The 16,985-nt window shown below is 46.5% G+C and overlaps 1 protein-coding gene across 3 annotated transcripts in view; it reads right to left on the reverse strand.

The window, feature by feature from the left end:
* Window positions 1-16,985, reverse strand: part of C8A (complement C8 alpha chain) — a 71,377-nt gene that overhangs the window by 40,540 nt on the left and 13,852 nt on the right. For 2 of the 3 annotated variants that reach the window (XM_084852398.1, XM_084852400.1), the window contains 3 exons: window positions 9,297-9,393; window positions 6,261-6,405; window positions 115-253 (listed from right to left, as the gene is read on the reverse strand). In XM_084852398.1, the coding sequence (XP_084708524.1) occupies window positions 115-253; window positions 6,261-6,405; window positions 9,297-9,393 (381 nt within the window). The remainder of the gene's footprint in view (window positions 1-114; window positions 254-6,260; window positions 6,406-9,296; window positions 9,394-16,985) is intronic. The other variant, XM_084852399.1, reaches the window with a different exon arrangement.

Below are 16,985 nucleotides of genomic sequence, written 5' to 3' on the forward strand. Positions count from 1 at the left end.
TTTAGTCTGTGTAAACCACCCAGAGAGCTTTGGCTAGTATTGAAATGCAATTAATGAAATGAAGTGAAGTGAAGCACATACAAGCACAGGATGAGGTAAAGACCTGCAACTCACCCTTGTGCTATTCTTGCAATTCCTGGGATTGGATCCAGATCATCACAAGCTCTTTCAGGATCCTCGCAATCAACCTCATCAGACCCATCCCTGCAGTCTGGCTCTCCATTGCATACAAGGTGGCGTTTAAGGCAGCGTCCTGCAGTGCAGATAGAGGTTGTTCTTGTTTTGCTGTCCATTGCTAGAATCCATGTTTGGTCTAATGCAATTAGGCTGGACTTTGTGGTCACTTACACAAATCCGTAAAGATAATTGGAACAGACCTGTTATCTCCTTCCTTGCTCAGGCTGCTGTATCGCCTTTTATACTGAGCCAGCTCTATTTGTGCAGAGTATTCTAAGAGAAACATGTTGAGGGCAGAAGTGGCTTTTTGTACACAACTGGGAATTTCTTTTGCCCTTTGGAGCTTCCATACTGAAGAGAGGCGTTGTGTGCCATGAGATATTGTGGGGTATTGTCCCAGCCCAGCCCAGCCCAGCCCACCCTACCCCACCCATTCTGGTTTGAATGGATCATCTCTTTGTATAGTCCCAGTAGAAAAGCACCTAAAACTTTGAGTGTTATGTCTTCAGAAGCAACTTTGCAGGTAATATATCATTTTGCAACTTGTTGACACAATCTGTTGAGGCCCTGACCTGGAGGCGAGGGAATGGTCAAACAGCTCAGTCTGTACTCCAAGCAACAGGTGTTGTTTTGTAGGCCCAGGTGAGATCCTATCAGCTCCTAGTGTCACCTGATTCCTGGTAGGCTGGAAGCTGCATTAAGTATCACCCTCTGGCCATATATGAAGCATATATCAGGCTAACATTTCCCTCAGCCTGCACGATAGCATGGGGTGCGAGCAACTGGAAAGGCCCATCCTGTCATGCAGGAGGCTGAAGCAACCTGCTTCAGATGGCACCACAAGTGAAGAATTGATGAAGCCAGGAATGTGTGTCTGAATGGTGCAGCGAGAGTGCTTCCAGATGAGGCTTTCATCCTATACTCGCCCTTTCTCATTCACCAAATTTTACTTTTCCAGATGCCATCTTCCATTCATAGTCCTCCCATGTTTTTCACTGCTTCTTCTGACTTTTTTTTTATCACAAATGATGCATGAATGATGTGATAGCTGCACAAGGCTTTCTGATTGGTAGCACTAGGGGCCCTCTGTCTGGAATCATCCCAAGACTTGCTTAAATGTTGGCCCTGGCAGTGTGGTGGTGCTGCACTTCAGGCAGCAAAACGTCTTGGCTCTGCACTGGCGGCAACTGAGTCTGACTTACCACCAAGATCCCCACTTCAAGACCCTGAGGCCGCGTGCCCTACCTTTTCTGGCACTGGTTACCTCCCTTCCTACTAATGAGTGTGATCATATTGCTTGAAGTCTTTACACAAAATTACTTGAAACTTTCCCTCTTATCTGCTGCTGTAGCAGAACTAGAAAAGCTTTAATTGGGCACCTTTCCAGTTCTCAATAATAGATTGCAAATACATAGCGCCCTTCGTCTTGTCAGGGTCACTTTGTCGAAGCTTCCAGGATGCATTTGTGATCCCAGCTTATGGTCTTTAAAAGCAGTTACAAGCCTTAAAGTTTCTGCTGCTACTGCTTGGAAAATGAACGCTGTCAGCTTAGAGAAGGTTTTGGTGCTGGGAAGTGTCTTGGGAATTTGTTTCCATACTGACTGTGTCTTGGATATCCTTGGGAGCAGTGTCCCACCTCCTAGCATAGGTGCTTTGGCACTAGTGGTGCAGAAAATGTTCCTGAAAAGGCAGATATAGCTTTCCCTGGGAAGTCCATACAATGTTTATTAAAAGCCAGTCATAGGAGAAGAATCATGAAATCATAGGGCAGAATCCAGTGCTGCCCAGCTGCTGGCAGAGCTTCCAGTCACTTCTGGTCTGCAAGCGGCCCCTACCGCTTGTGGAACTGCAATGTAGTGCTTCCGAAGGGAAGCCCCAAAACGAGTGGAGGCAAAATGAGCTGAAACAACCCCCCGAATGAGCTGAAACAAGCTCCAAAACAAGTGGAGGCAAGCCCCCAAGTGGAGCTCCACTGACCTGCCCCGTCCAGAAATGAGTGTTTCCGCTTGTTTGGGGACTTGCCTCCTGAAGTGCTAAATCACAGTTCCAGAAGCGGCAGGGGATGCTTGTGGACTGGAAGTGATGGGGCTGGCCGTGCACAGACCAGTACTGCCAGCCAGCTCCACCAGTGTCTGGGCAGCATGGGATTCTGCCCATAGAGTTGGGAGGGACGCTGGAGATCATTTAGTCCAACTCCCTGCTCAGTGTTTCTGCACTGCAGAATGCAGCTACAGCATCCCTGACAGATGACCATCCAGCCTCTGCCTAAATTGCCTTCAGCGAAGGAGAACCCATCACCTTCCGAGGCAGTCCATTCCACTGCTGCACAGCTTTCACTGGTAGGAACATTATCCTAATGTTTAGCTGAAATCTGCTTCCCTGAAGTTCCAACATTTGGTTCTAGTCCTGCCCTCAGGAGAAACAGAGAACAGACTAATCCATCTTTTGCATCACAGCCTTCTGGATATTGGAAGATCACTATCTTGTCTCCCCATAATCTTCTCCAGGCTAAACATACCCAACTCTTTCAATCGTTCCTCATAAGACTTGGTTTCTAGACCCTGCCGTATCCTGGTCACTCTTCTCTGGACACAGTCCAGCTTATCAATGTCCTTCTTAAAATGTGGTACCCAGAACTAGACACAGTATTCCAAAAGCGACATGACTACCAAGAGAGTTCATGATATTCAGAGGTATATAAATACTATGAATAAATAAATGCAGAATAGAGCAGAACAATTACTTCACAATTCATGGTGGCCCCTGTATGCAATAAGGGCAGCAAGGAAAGCACTGTGTGTCGGGAATGTAGCGTTAGCTGTATGCACATTTGCACCCCAGCCATAAGGTTCTAACTACATGTAGCGGCATGCTGTGAATGAAAAGTGACATCCGTGCTTTTTTCTCTCATAGAAGTAACTACAGAACACCCCAGTCCAGACTGGGATTGCAATGCACAGGGAGGTTTAATCCTTCCCTCCCCAGCTATGACTCTCCTTAAACTTCTCTCTCTCTCTCTCACTCACACACACACACACACACACACAGCACAGCAGTTATCATTTTACATAAGATGCTCAAGAAGCTGCATGCCTTGGTCTCATATATTTCCTCTTCCCTCTCCCCCTCACTCCTCCATTTGTGCACCACAACTTCTAAGCAGACTTCTGGGTTCTCAGAAAGCCATAGTTTGCTGCTGCATCCAAACAGAATTTGGTCCAGGTCTGTGATCCTGGATTGCAGACAAACTATGGTCCTGAAAGTCCGATTAGAAATTGTGGGATGTGAGTGGAGAAGGGCTTAGAGTGGGAGGATGATATGTGAGAGCCCAAGACCTTGCTTACCTCTGTTCAAATATATTGCACCAGACCATGGTTTGGCACTAAGTCTGAATGTACTCATTGACTTGCTTCAGACTTAATGCCCAACCATTGTATGGCACAAACAGAACCAGCTTCGAAACAGCCATATCCTCATACATCTGCCTCCTGCTCCCCCATTGTACCCTGTGATTTCCTCCCTTACCTTGCTGGTTTGTGGCAAATCAAAATCTGCCATTACACTGAAACTGGCAAATTATGTTTGGCATCTGCCCTGAAAACCAGGATTGGAAAACAGAGCTTGATCCTGATCTCCGATCCTACTTTGCAGGGTGACACAAACCATACTTTGCTGGCTCGGATGTTAACAGTGCAGTATGGTTTGCTGAAAACTAGAAAAGAAGGGAAGGAATAGCAGCTCATTAGAGGCAGAGGGAGGGGAGAAGAGAGTGAGAAGGTACAAGCCTGAGGCTCCTTCCAGACTTGTTCTTGTTGAACCAAACTATGCTTTGGCATCATGTATGAACTGAACCATGGACATCAGCCATCCAGGTCTTGACTGCTGGAAGAAGATAAGCTCTATCTGCCCAAGGATTGTGTCCCTCCCTTGAACCTTCTGTGCCCTCTCCAGGTTGCTGCCCATCCCACATGAGTCCCATGTCATAGTTTGAGAACCACTGCTGCCCCCCCTTATTTTAATTAATGCACCTTGCTCAGTCCTGCTCATTGTTCAGATGCAGAAGAAAATTATCTGTGTGGGTGATTTGGGAGCAGTGTGGGTGATCCTCCACAAGTGTAGGAATTGACCTATGATGCTGCTCATTTATGTAGCACAAGCAGAAGTTATTTATCCTAGATGAATCCTTCTTTTGACGATGACCTGGATCCAAAGGTACCTGCATGCAAAAGGGCCATGTAATCTGTTGCAAATGCAAATTCTAGGATGACCGCCTGGCTTTCTGCACTGTATCATTGTTGTGCCCATTTCCACTTGAGTAACATCGTGGGCTTGAAACAAGAGGCATGCTGTGAAGGTCCGCATGACATTCTGCAGCTAGAAGCAGAGCCCACATGGTCACCCCCCCCCCCATCAGCAAGAGCCAACACTTTAAAAAGTCTTGCTGCACCACTCACACACACCTGGTTGGCTTCATCTATCCCTCCCTCATGGTGACAAGTAGAGCAGCTCGCTTCCCCTGCTGCGTAACAGGATTGGCCTTGGCAGCTTCTGAGGTAATTCATTCATTACCCACACGTAAGGGCTGGTGAGAAATTTGTCTGTAATGCTTTCAATATGAATGTAACAAATTTGTACTTGTGTATCCACACCGATACACAAGCTGAGACAGAGCTGTATCCTGAAATCTGCATTTTTCAAACTTGGTGACACCGCTCGTCAGAAACAAAGTGTACACAAAAGATTTGCATATTCATGAAAATTGTGCACAAAATGTGTATATTTGACAAACATGCACACAAAACTGTAGTACATCAATGAAAAGTAATTGGGAAAATGCACAGATTAGAAAAATGCATACACAAAATGCGGACGTTTGAGAAAATGAGCCTCAAACCCCACATTGGGTGGCGGGGGAGGGGGGATGTTTCTAAAAAAACAAAAAACATGCAAACGTACATAGAAATTGGCCAAAATGAGCCTAATCCTGAAAATCTGACAATGTCTGCAAGGCTGAGATGGTCAGATCCACCTATCCCTTCCTGCATGTCATTGTGTTCCATTTAAGCAGAGCTGACATCAAGGATTGGCATGGTTCAGCACTTGACTTGAATGAATCATTTATTGTTACAATCCATGACCAGCATAGCGAATAAAAGCACATGAACACATAAAATACACATAGAATAGGTGAGATCAAATAAGATAAAAACATAAGGTGAGATAAAATGGAGACAGAAATAGAGCAACAATATTATAAAATTTGCAATCATATTGCAGCCTCCCAAGGAGAGTTACAGAGTCTCTGAGGTCAGTTCCTGGCCAGTTTTGCCTACAGAATTTGGCAACACTAAGAGTGGTGGTTGCATTTTGATAAGAAAGAAATGAAAAGAACATCACTCACCGATTCCAGCGCTCCAGAGTCACAGGGGCACTTGCATTCATGATAGGGGATTTTACTATATCTTCCCTCCAGAACTGAAGGGAAGCTGGAGTATGTGTAAATAAAAGCATAAGAGCTTTATAAGAGCTATAGCATAAGAGCAGGGCTAGCATAAAAGCTCTATGATGCTTCTGGACCAGAATCACAGACTGATAGCTTGCTGGCTTATTTGGCTGGAATGCTCTGTCAGTGAAATGTGGTTCGAGATTAGGCCTAGGTCATGTTGGTGTTCTGTGTCATTGGGCACTTGCTGAGGGCCTACACCCTAGCAGGGAGCCCACTGACAAGAGCCCCTGGGACTTCCTCCGCCTCTTTACCATCACAACCTGCTTGTTTACCTGCCTCTTGCCCTGGCCCTGACAACCTGGTGGTGAGACGGAGGAACAATAGATGCCACTGCCTGTTTGCTCACTGGATTTCTGCCTGGCAAGCAAGCAGGCAGAGGGGGGCAGGAGGAGGAACTCGTGACAATGGCAGTAAAAAGCTAGACTCACAAAGGGTGGGGGCCATGAGGGTGTCTTGCCCAAGAATCCCCCCAAACCTGGTACTGGCACTGCATTTAAATTTTATTGCATGGAACAGTGGATGTGTTCTTGATGGTGTGTTGTATTGGTTAATGTATCTGTCATAGAATCCTACTCACCAGTCTCCTGACACTGAAAATCAGTTCCACAGTCTTGGTCTGTGACACATGCTCCTGTTGGGTTGCAAGCTACTTTATCCCAAAGATCGCCAGTACATTCATTTCCGCTATATTTGGATGGCTGTAGCAATGTTCTATATCTGTACTATAAGATGCATTTTTTAAAAAAATGGCTATCATGAATTATATATCCCAAATGACAGAATCTGAATTAAACATAAAGAGGCAATAAAACAAATCTATACAATAATTTAACCTAGTAAGATGAAGCATTAATTATTTAGACATTAAAAATGTAAAACAAATTAAGCCTTTATCAGTACAGTAAGAATTACTCAAAGTACAGTTTGAAGTGCACAGTGATGAACCAGAAAGGGATGAAATTTTAGTTAGCGGTGGCGAAGGTTGGTTGCAGTGGCAGTAGCTGCGTGTCACTTTTTCATTCCCGTTCCTTAAAAAGGACCTTGACCAGCTGACAGCCAACCCAGTCCTGAGGAACTTTACATGTGAAGGAACAGTACACAATGTACACCTGGGTACACTTCTCCCTTTCATTTCAGTGATGAGGGTAGCTCTGTGTGTAAACTGCACTATATGCATGAAGCTGCCACCAATCCAGCAGAATGCTTTTATTTCTTTTTAAATGTATTTCTAAAATTTATTAGGTGTCTTATAGCTTATAACTCTCAGGGTAATGTCCAATAAAAACACAAATATTCTCTTCTTATATTACTAGGTGGCACCACAATTTGTTGTTCCTCTGAACATATATATGTTGTGCTGACATAACCCAAAACTTGCACAGTATAATTAGTGCAATGGGGAAAAGCCAAAATTCTGAGGTATGCACCTTGTTTTGAAGAAAATAATTGCCCTGTTTTGCCAGCACACTGCTGAATTTTGGCAGAAAATCTCAGGTTTTTCCCGTTGCACTAATTATTATTAGCTCTAGTACTGGGACAAGTCTGGATGCTACCCATAGGCCACAATCCAATTCAGAGTTTAAGCCCATTGATTTCAATGGGATTAAGTGAACCGAAATCTTTTATTTTATTTATTATTAAATTTATTAATCGCCCATCTGGCTGGTCACCCAGCCACTCTGGGCGATGTACAACATACAATAAAACAGTTTAAAACAATAAAATTCTACAATAAAAACATTTCTAAAATACCCTAACCCACCCCAAATGCCTGCCTGAACAACCACATTTTTAATGCACGATGGAAGCTCATTAAAGAGGGGGCATGACGGAGTTCCCTAGGGAGGGAGTTCCACAGAGTGGGGGCCACCACAGAAAAGGCCCTCTCCCTTGTCCCCACCAGTCTAGCTGTCTGGCTGATGGGACAGAGAGAAGGCCATCCGAGGCTGATCTTGTTAAGCGGCCTGTCTGGTGCTGCTGGAGGCGCTCCTTAAGATAGGCTGGGCCGGAACCATATAGGGTTTTAAAGGTCAAAACCAACACCTTGAATTTGGCCCGGAAAACAACTGGTAACCAGTGCAACTCCTTCAGCACTGGAGTGATGTGAGCTCGCCGGCGGCTGCCTTTAATCAGGCGAGCCGCCGCGTTCTGTACCAGCTGCAGTTTCCGAACCGTCTTCAAGGGTAACCCCACGTAGAGCGCATTACAGTAGTCTAAACGAGAGGAGACCAGGGCATGTACTACCGATGGGAGCAGATGGTCGGGAAGGAAGGGGCGCAGCCGCCGTATCAGATGGAGTTGATACAGCGCTATCTGGCTCACAGCTGATACCTGAGCCTCCATGGACAGCTGGGAGTCCAAAATGACCCCCAGGCTGCGGACCTGGTCTTTCAAGGGTAGCCATACCCCATTCAACACCAGGTCAACATCCCCCAGCCTCCTCTTGTCTCCCACCAAAAGTACCTCGGTCTTGTCAGGGTTGAGCTTCAGCTTATTCCTCCCCATCCAGCCACTCACCGTCTCCAGACATTTGGACAGGGATTCTACGGCCAACCTTGGTGAAGATTTGAATGAGAGGTAGAGCTGCGTGTCATCCGCATATTGATGACACTGCACCCCAAACCTCCTGATGATAGCCCCCAGTGGCTTCACACAGATGTTAAATAGCATCGGGGAGAGGATGGAACCCTGTGGCACCCCACAAGTAAGTGGCCACGGGTCCGAAACCTCCTCTCCCAGTGCTACCCTCTGGTACCTGCCGGAGAGGAAGGACCAGAACCACCGCAATACAGTGTCTCCAATGCCCAACCCCTCCAGGCAGTCCAGGAGGATACCGTGGTCAATGGTATCAAAAGCCGCTGAGAGGTCGAGGAGAACAAGGAAGGAGCATTCACCCCTATCCAGAGCCCTCCTCATATCATCCACCAAGGCGACCAAGGCCGTTTCTGTCCCATGCCCAGGCCTGAAGCCCGACTGAAATGGGTCTAGATAATCAGTTTCTTCCAAGTGTGCCTTCAACTGCACCGCCACCACCCGCTCAATCACCTTGCCCAAAAATGGCAGATTTGAGACTGGGCAAAAGTTGTTCAGAACTTGAGGATCCAAGGAGGGCTTCTTTAAGAGCGGTCTTATCACTGCCTCCTTGAGGGCTGATGGCATCACTCCCTCCTCAAGGGAGACGTTCACCACCGCCTTGATCCCCTCACCCAGTCTCTCTCTGCAGCTCATAATGAGCCAAGATGGGCAAGGATCAAGTAAGCAGGTGGTCGGCCTTACAGATGAAAGCACCTTGTCCACTTCATCAGGAGGAAGAAGCTGGAACCGATCCCACAAACCGGTTTGCCACAGGCCGCCTCTTGCTCACTAACTGTATCCACAGTGTGCAGAGTAACACACCTAATCTGATCAATTTTATCTGCAAAGTGCCTTGCCAAGGCCTCACAGGAGGCCTTAGAATGCTCCAGTGGTTCCGGAAAAAATCTGTTTTTTCAGAAAAAAAAAAAATCTGTTTTCGATTGTGGCCACAAGGTTTGATGGTACTAGTTATGCATCTACTTCCACTGGAGGCAGAAACTGAGAATACTTGTATATATAAGAGTGAGTGAGGCCTTACCCTTTTTTCTTGACAAGGAAAACATTCAGTCCATTGTGACCACTGGCTTAGCTGACAGTTAATGGGAGAAGGTGTTCCAGTTTGTCTTCTCAACCTTCTAAAGAGAGTAAAAGTAACTGGCAATGCTGAAAGTTCCCATGTTACATGCTGTCAGTGGAAGCCTGTTTCAACAGAATACCCATGTCTGTAAGCCCGTGTGTGTGTGTGTGTGTGTGTGTGTGTTTGTGTGTGTGTTTGAGAGAGAGAGAGAGAGAGAGAACAGTAGTATCTATTGTGGCATGCCTCTGAGTGTTTGTAAAGCGACTCCAAGGTTTATTTTATAAAGGATGAAAGGATCTTGTGTAGATTGTTGCTCAGACAAGTCCATTTGAATACAGACCTAAGTGCATTCTGCTGAATATATCTTTGTTTGTTTGTTTATTTACAATATTTGTATACCACTCCACATCCAAAGATATCTTTGTTATTATCAGTATGTACCCTGATATTAAAAAATAGCAAACACATATTTTTATACCTTTACATCCTTCTATTCTGTCATCAGTTCAGAAGAAGGGTGGAATTCCAGCTGACCATGTATGATTTGGCCATAGCTCAATGGTGGAGCACATGGGTTGCACGTAGAAGGTCCCAGGTTCAATCCCTGATATCTCCAGGTAGATTTAGAAAAGGCCCACTGCCAGTCAGTGTAGAAAACAGTGCTGTGCCGAATCCTGCCCCCTATTTTCTGGATTTTTTTCTCTCCCTGAGAAAGAAGCATTGTTTTTTCTGCCTCTTTTGCAGAGAGGGGGAGAATTTTGAATAATTTTCTCCTTGGGGAGGGGGACAGGGTTTCCACATAACGTTTTAAGTCTGGGAGGTGGTAGAAGGATCTTCTTTCTATTTTTTAAAAAATTACTTGACAACCCCCCCAAACACAGACAGGCTTCTCCAGCCCAGCAGCACTTCTTGAACTCCCATGAGACCACATGACCTCACCCTCTCCTATAGGTATTTAGGAAGAACTCCCGGGATGCAGAAGCCTCTTTGCAAAGAGTCATGGGCTGCCCTGCAAACAAGAACAAGTGGAACTTTTGGAGCATTAGAAAAACGCTTATCTTGCTTGCTCTGTGTTGCTGCAAAGAAGAACTGAATTTTTCAAAAGTGCCATTTGCTCTTGCTTTGCAAAGAAGTTTCTGTAGCTCAGGAGCACTTCCTGTAGGGTAGCTCTTTAGACAGCCACGTGAAACTTCAGTTGTGAAGCACATAAGGGTGCAATCCTATGGGGATAGTCAGACGCCTCTGAACTCAGAGGTGACCAACTATCCAATGCAGGGCAGGTGGAACACGGAGGGGATCCTCTCCTCCATGCTTTGGCCACCCTGCATTTGCACCTAGACGCGCAATTTCGGCTGTCTAGCCAGGGCACTTCAGAGTGGGGGGAGGAGGCCAGATGGTGCATAGGAAACATTGTAACAGTGCTTCCATGGACTCCTCCCTTCCCCACCCCCAGGAACGCCCCCTTTTCACCTGCTTCACACAGCTCTTATGAATGTGGAGCTAGAGATGAACTGCATTGCCTACGAGATAGCGGAAGAGGGGGAGGAGTCGGGTTTCTGGGAACTGAGCTCGGAGCCCTGGCTCCAAGCTTGATTCCCAGAAACCGAAAAATCCTATGGCCATCTAGACACTGTCTAGTAGCCATAGGTTTGCACCCTAACTTACCTTTATTTTCCCCCCTCCCCTGAGCAACTGCCATTCCATCCTTTAGAACGGCTTCTACATTCCTGACACATTAGAGCAAAAATGAACAAACTTCTTTGCCCACCCTAAATTAAAAAGAATTACTCTGAGCATATGCCATTTCACATTTTAAACTCACTTAAATCATAGCACCATCATGACTTCAGGAAGATAATGGAGTTTGCTTCTGCTGCCCTAATGCTGGACACATTTACTTGGGACTAAGCAGGTTTTTGTTGTAGAAAGGAATAAAATAGTTTAAAGTAAAAATAATAAAATGAGCATCTGTAACCATATATATGTCCAGCTGGCCGTCCCTGACTATAAAATTGTTTTAAAATAAGAGGAAAGACAGGATGCAGTGACAAGCTGCATCAGTCCTGGTGAGCCCTAGCAGGATCATGCCAGCCCAGGTGCTGATGCAGGGCCTTTTAGCCACCACTCCAATCACCTCCCACTCTCTGCGTGGTCATTTGGTAGCCCCTGGGCTGTGGGGCCCTGGACCTCAGCCCGAAGATCCAGCATCAGGCTAAATCTACACTGGAACTTTTTATCGGTATTTAAGTACACTGATAATGTTAGGGTACATTATGCATTCTGTATACTGCTTTTCTAGCATTATTTCCCACTTTTTATTCCATGTTATGCAAAATACCGCAAACAGATGTCCACTGTGTGAAGGGGTGTACGAAACCCCCTTACCTGGGCTGGCTGCAGCCAGACTTCTGGCCACGGCTGGTCTTCGGACGCAAATGGCGACCAGCCTAGCGCACGCCATTTACGTCCCTTCCCCTTACTGTGATAGGCTACATAAATTTTATGTAGCCTATTATGGTAAGGGGAAGGGACGCAAATGGCGTCCGCTAGGCAGGATGCCATTCGCGTCCGAAGACCGGCCATGGATGGACCCAGCCGGACCCGGCAGTGCCAGGTAGGAGCCGGCCAGGTCGAACTTCACAGGGTGGCGGGTGGAGTGGTCCATTCTGCCACGGACTGCGGGGGGGGGGATTCTAAGATTCTGCCCCCCCCCCGGAGTCTGTGGCGGAATTCTCCGCCATCCCTAATTGTGTGTGCTATGAGGTATAAATGCACAAGGGGGATAGTGCCACCACTGATACTATACAAGGTGTAGATCTGGCCCTAGCTGCACCCCTGCCCTTGAAAATGGAAATAGAGGGAATGATAAGAAATCAATGTTTAAGTTGTAAGTTCTTGTCCCAATCAGAAAACTGAGGGCATCCACACTGTTGCGGCTCTCTCCCATCCTGTGTCTCCTGCTGAAGTGACGATGCCCTGGAGGGAAGCTGCATACACTGAGCCAACCCAGAACAGAATAGCAGGGGTGTGAGCACAGCAGTGTTTATGCGTTTCTGGATTAGAACACACATCGCATGTGCAACATGAGCTGTAAGATGCAGGGTGATTCCCACCAGTTCAAGAGCAGCCGCTTGCGCATGTCATAGTAGAGATTCACACAGGTATGCATATTTCTGCACAAAGTAGCCCTTCAGTGGATCAGAGCATACTATGTGTGTAAATAAATATGGGTGTTGCTGTAGGAGATAGCACTGAGGGAAAAGAAAAGAATAGATGGCTGAGTTGCATTAGGGGTAGATCACAAGCTGAGTATGAGCCAACAATGTGATGTGGCTGCAAAAAAGGCAAAGGCTATTTGGGGCTGCATTAATAGAAATAGCTTCCAAATCCCAGGAAGTACTAGTTCCCCCTACTCAGCACTGGTTAGGCCTCATGTGGAGTACTGTGTGCAGTCCTGGGCACTGCACTTTAAGAAGGATGCAGACAAGCTGGAGAGGGTTCAGAGGAGAGCAACAAAAATGATCAGGGGACGGGAAACAAAGCCCTGTGAAGAGAGACTGAAAGAACTGGGCCTTGAGAAGACTGAGGGGAGATACAATAGCGCTCTTCATAGGGATGGCAGAGAATTCCGCCACGGATTCCAGTGAGAATTCCAGGATTCCAGGGCCGTCCACAGAACTCTGGCTGTGGACGGCCCTGGCCGGCTGCTCTGCAGAGCTGCCGCAGAGCGGAGCCGGCTGGGCAGGATTCCGGGGGGGAGGACCGGAGCGCCTCCGCCCCCGTCGAGGATTCCGGGGGGAGGGATGGAGCGCCTCCTCCCCCACCGCGAATCACATCCACGAACAGGTAAGTCACTTTTGTACATCCCTACTCTTCAAGTACTTGAAAGGTTGTCACAGAGAGGAAGGCCAGGATCTCTTCTCCATCATCCCAGAATGCAGGACACGGAATAATGGGCTCAAGTTACAGGAAGCCAGATTCTGGCTGAACATCAGGATAAAATTCCTGACAGAGCAATACAACAATGAAACCAATTACCTCGGGAGGTGGTGGGCTCTCCCACACTGGAGGCCTTCAAGATGAAGCTGGACACCCATCTGTCAGGGATGCTCTGACTTGGATTCCTGCACTGAGCAGGGGGTTGGCCCTTTCCAACCCTACTATTCTATGATTCTATGAAAGAGCAGCAAAACATCCTGAAGTATTGTGGAAAGATGCCAAAAATAAGAAGGTTATTCAAATGTAGTTGTTGGCTTCTCTCATAGCATCCCAGTAATAGAGTGCCAACAAAATGCATTTCCAAGAGCACACAGGCACTGCTTTACAATAGCAAAATGGAATTAAAGAACGTTAATTCACATTTGGAAAACACTTTTGGACATGTGGGTGAAATTAATACCTATGTATGCACCTGCTTTATGTTTAAGGTAGTGAACTGAATATCCAATATTTGCCCTACCTGAAATCAACAGTAATTTACAATTGGGAGAAGAATAAATACAATCAGTACTTGTATGAGATACATGTGGATGACTGTTCACAATGATACTGCCTTTAGACCTTCCCCTGTCAGAACTAGGGATGTGTAAGAAATTCATTGGGGGGGGGGGTGAGAGGGGCTTGTTTTTTACTGTTTTACCCGAAATGCACTTTGCAGACCCAAATGCAAGTTCCAATCAGAAATCTGTACATTTCTGGGCTTGTGATGCATTCTGCAAATGTTTTGGACAACATGTGCACCTTTGAAAAAATGTCCCTAACCAAGAAACCTGCAAAGTTTCAGGAGGATGGGCACTGGAATTCATATGGAAGGGGGGTCCTCAAATTGAGGTGGGGGAGGGAAAATGATTTGCTTCCCTTTCCCCCCTCCCCTGTTTTTGGGGGGCAATTTGCATGAAAACGGTACATATCCTAGAGGTGTCCCCAGGTGGAAAACCTGAAAAGTTTCAGAAGGATAGGTGCAGGGGCTAGGAAGCTATGATGAGTGAAACCCAGTTCAAGGCTTTTTTCATAGTGAAGCCTGGTGGTGATGGAAGGATAGCCATCTCACGGTCCCTTCCTTGCCCTCCCCCAAAGCAGAGTAATTAGAGCCCCTGGTAAAATGTGCCCTAGGATTAGAAGATGGACCTACTGTTGGTAGAACATTTAGTCTTGAAAGTATAAATGCTCTACGAGCTTGAATATTCCTAAGAGATGTCATAGTAAAAGACAGAGGAAAGAAATGGTAGTACAGCTATTAGATTAGGATGGCAAAATGATAACAGATGTCAAGAAAAAGGCAGAAGTGCTCAATTCCTAATTTGGCTCAGTCTTCTCCCGAAAGAGGCTCTATGACCCCCCTGGCAAAGGCAAAGTATAGGCTGAACGGTCAGGATTGCAGCTTGAGATCGATAAGCATATGGTCAAGGAACACCTAATGACTTTGAATGAGTTCAGATCTCCAGGGCCAGATGAATTGCATCCTAGAGTAATAAAGGAACTGGCAGAAGAACTCTCAGAACCGCTGTCTATGCTCTTTGAGAAATCATGGAGGATGGGTGAAGTGCCAGATGACTGGAGGAGGGCTAATGTTGGCCCTATCTTCAAAAAGTTGGAACCTGGGAACTACAGACCAGTCAGTCTGACATCAATCCCTGGGAAAATTCTGGAGCAGATGATAAAGCAATCCATCTGGAAGCACCTTGAAAACAATGCAGTGATGACTCGAAGCCAACATGGATTTGTCAAGAACAAATCCTGCCAGATTAATCTGATCTCATTTTTTGATCAGGTAACCTCCCTTGTGGACTGTGGCTGTGGACATCATATACCTAGGGATGTCGGAGAATTTCTCCACGAATCTCTGGGAGGCCGAATGCCAACGCATTCGGCTCCCCGAAATTGGTGAGGAAATTCTCTGACACCCCCCGCCCCCCCCAGGATGGAACTTACCTTGTGTGAATGTCCCTCGCGGCAGCGGGTCCCAGCGGCGGTGCGGCAGCGGTGCGGCGGCCGGTCTTTCGACCGGCTGCCACCGCCGCCATTTCCAAGTAAAAAAAAAAAAAGTGATAGGCTACGTAAAGATTTACGTTGCTTATCACCGCTAGATTTTCAAAGTCAGCCGTGATAGGCTATGTAAAGATTTACGTAGCCTATCACAGCTGACTTTGGGGGGGGGGAAGTGCATACGCAAATGGCGGCACCCATGGGCGCTGCCATTTGCATTCCTTATTTGGGCATGGGTAGTCTACGTAAAGATTTACATAGACTATGGCGAAAATAAGGGCAACGCTATTTGCGTTGCCCTTATTTTCTCCGTAGTCTACGTAAATCTTTACGTAGACTTGTTGTTGTTGTTGTTGTTGTTGTTCAGTCGTTCAGTCGTGTCCGACTCTTCGTGACCCCATGGACCATAGCACGCCAGACCTTCCTGTCCTGCGCTCTCTCCCAGAGCGTGCTCAAGTTCATATTCATTGCATCGGTGATGCTATCTAGCCATCTCATCCTCTGCCGTCCCCTTCTCCTTTTGCCTTCAGTCTTTCCCAGCATCAGGGTCTTTTCCAGAGAGTTTTCTCTTCACATTAGGTGGCCAAAATATTTGAGCTTCAGCTTCAGTATCTGTCCTTCCAATGAGCACTCAGGGTTGATTTCCTTTAGGATTGACTGATTTGACCTCCTTGCAGTCCAGGGGACTCGGAAGAGTCTTCTCCAGCACCACAGTTCGAAAGCATCAATTCTTCGGCGCTCAGCCTTCCTTATAGTCCAGCTCTCACAGCCATACATTACTACTGGGAAAACCATAGCTTTGATTAGACGGACCTTTGTTGGCAAGGTGATGTCTCTGCTTCTTACTATGCTGTCTAGGTTTGCCATAGCTTTCCTCCCAAGGAGCAAGCGTCTTTTAATTTCATGGCTACAGTCACCGTCTGCAGTGATCTTGGAGCCCAAGAAAGTAAAATCTGTCACTGCTTCCATTTCTTCCCCTTCTATATGCCAGGAAGTGATGGGGCCAGATGCCATGATCTTAGTTTTATTAATGTTGAGTTTCAAACCAGGTTTTGCACTCTCCTCTTTCACCCTCAACAAGAGGCTCTTTAGACCCTCCTCGCTTTCTGCCATTAGGGTGGTATCATCTGCATATCGGAGGTTGTTGATAATTCTCCCAGCAATCTTAATTCCGACCTGTGATTCATCCAACCCAGCATTTATCACGATGTACTCTGCATATAAGTTAAATAAGCAGGGTGACAATATACAGCCTTGCCTTACTCCTTTCCCAATTTTGAACCACTCGGTTGTTCCATGTCTGGTTCTTACTGTTGCTTCTTGACCCTCGTAGAGGTTTCTCAGGAGACAGGTAAGGTGGTCTGGTACTCCCATCGCTTTAAGAATTTGCCACCGTTTGTTGTGATCCACACAATCAAAGGCTTTAGCATAGTCAATGAAGCAGAAATAGACATTTTTCTGGAATTCTCTTGCTTTCTCCATGATCCAGCGAATGTTGGCGATTTGATCTCTAGTTCCTCTGCCTCTTCGAAACCCCGCTTGTACTTCTGGTAGTTCTCGCTTTGCATATGGCTGAAGCCTAGCTTGTAGGATTTTGAGCATCACCTTGCTGGCATGTGAAATGAGCTCAATTGTGCGGTAGTTTGAACATTCTTTGGCGTTGCC

Source organism: Heloderma suspectum, chromosome 4, assembly GCF_057233095.1.
Source record: "Heloderma suspectum isolate Gila_16-S chromosome 4, 16-S_ref, whole genome shotgun sequence".
Lineage (NCBI taxonomy): Eukaryota > Metazoa > Chordata > Lepidosauria > Squamata > Helodermatidae > Heloderma > Heloderma suspectum.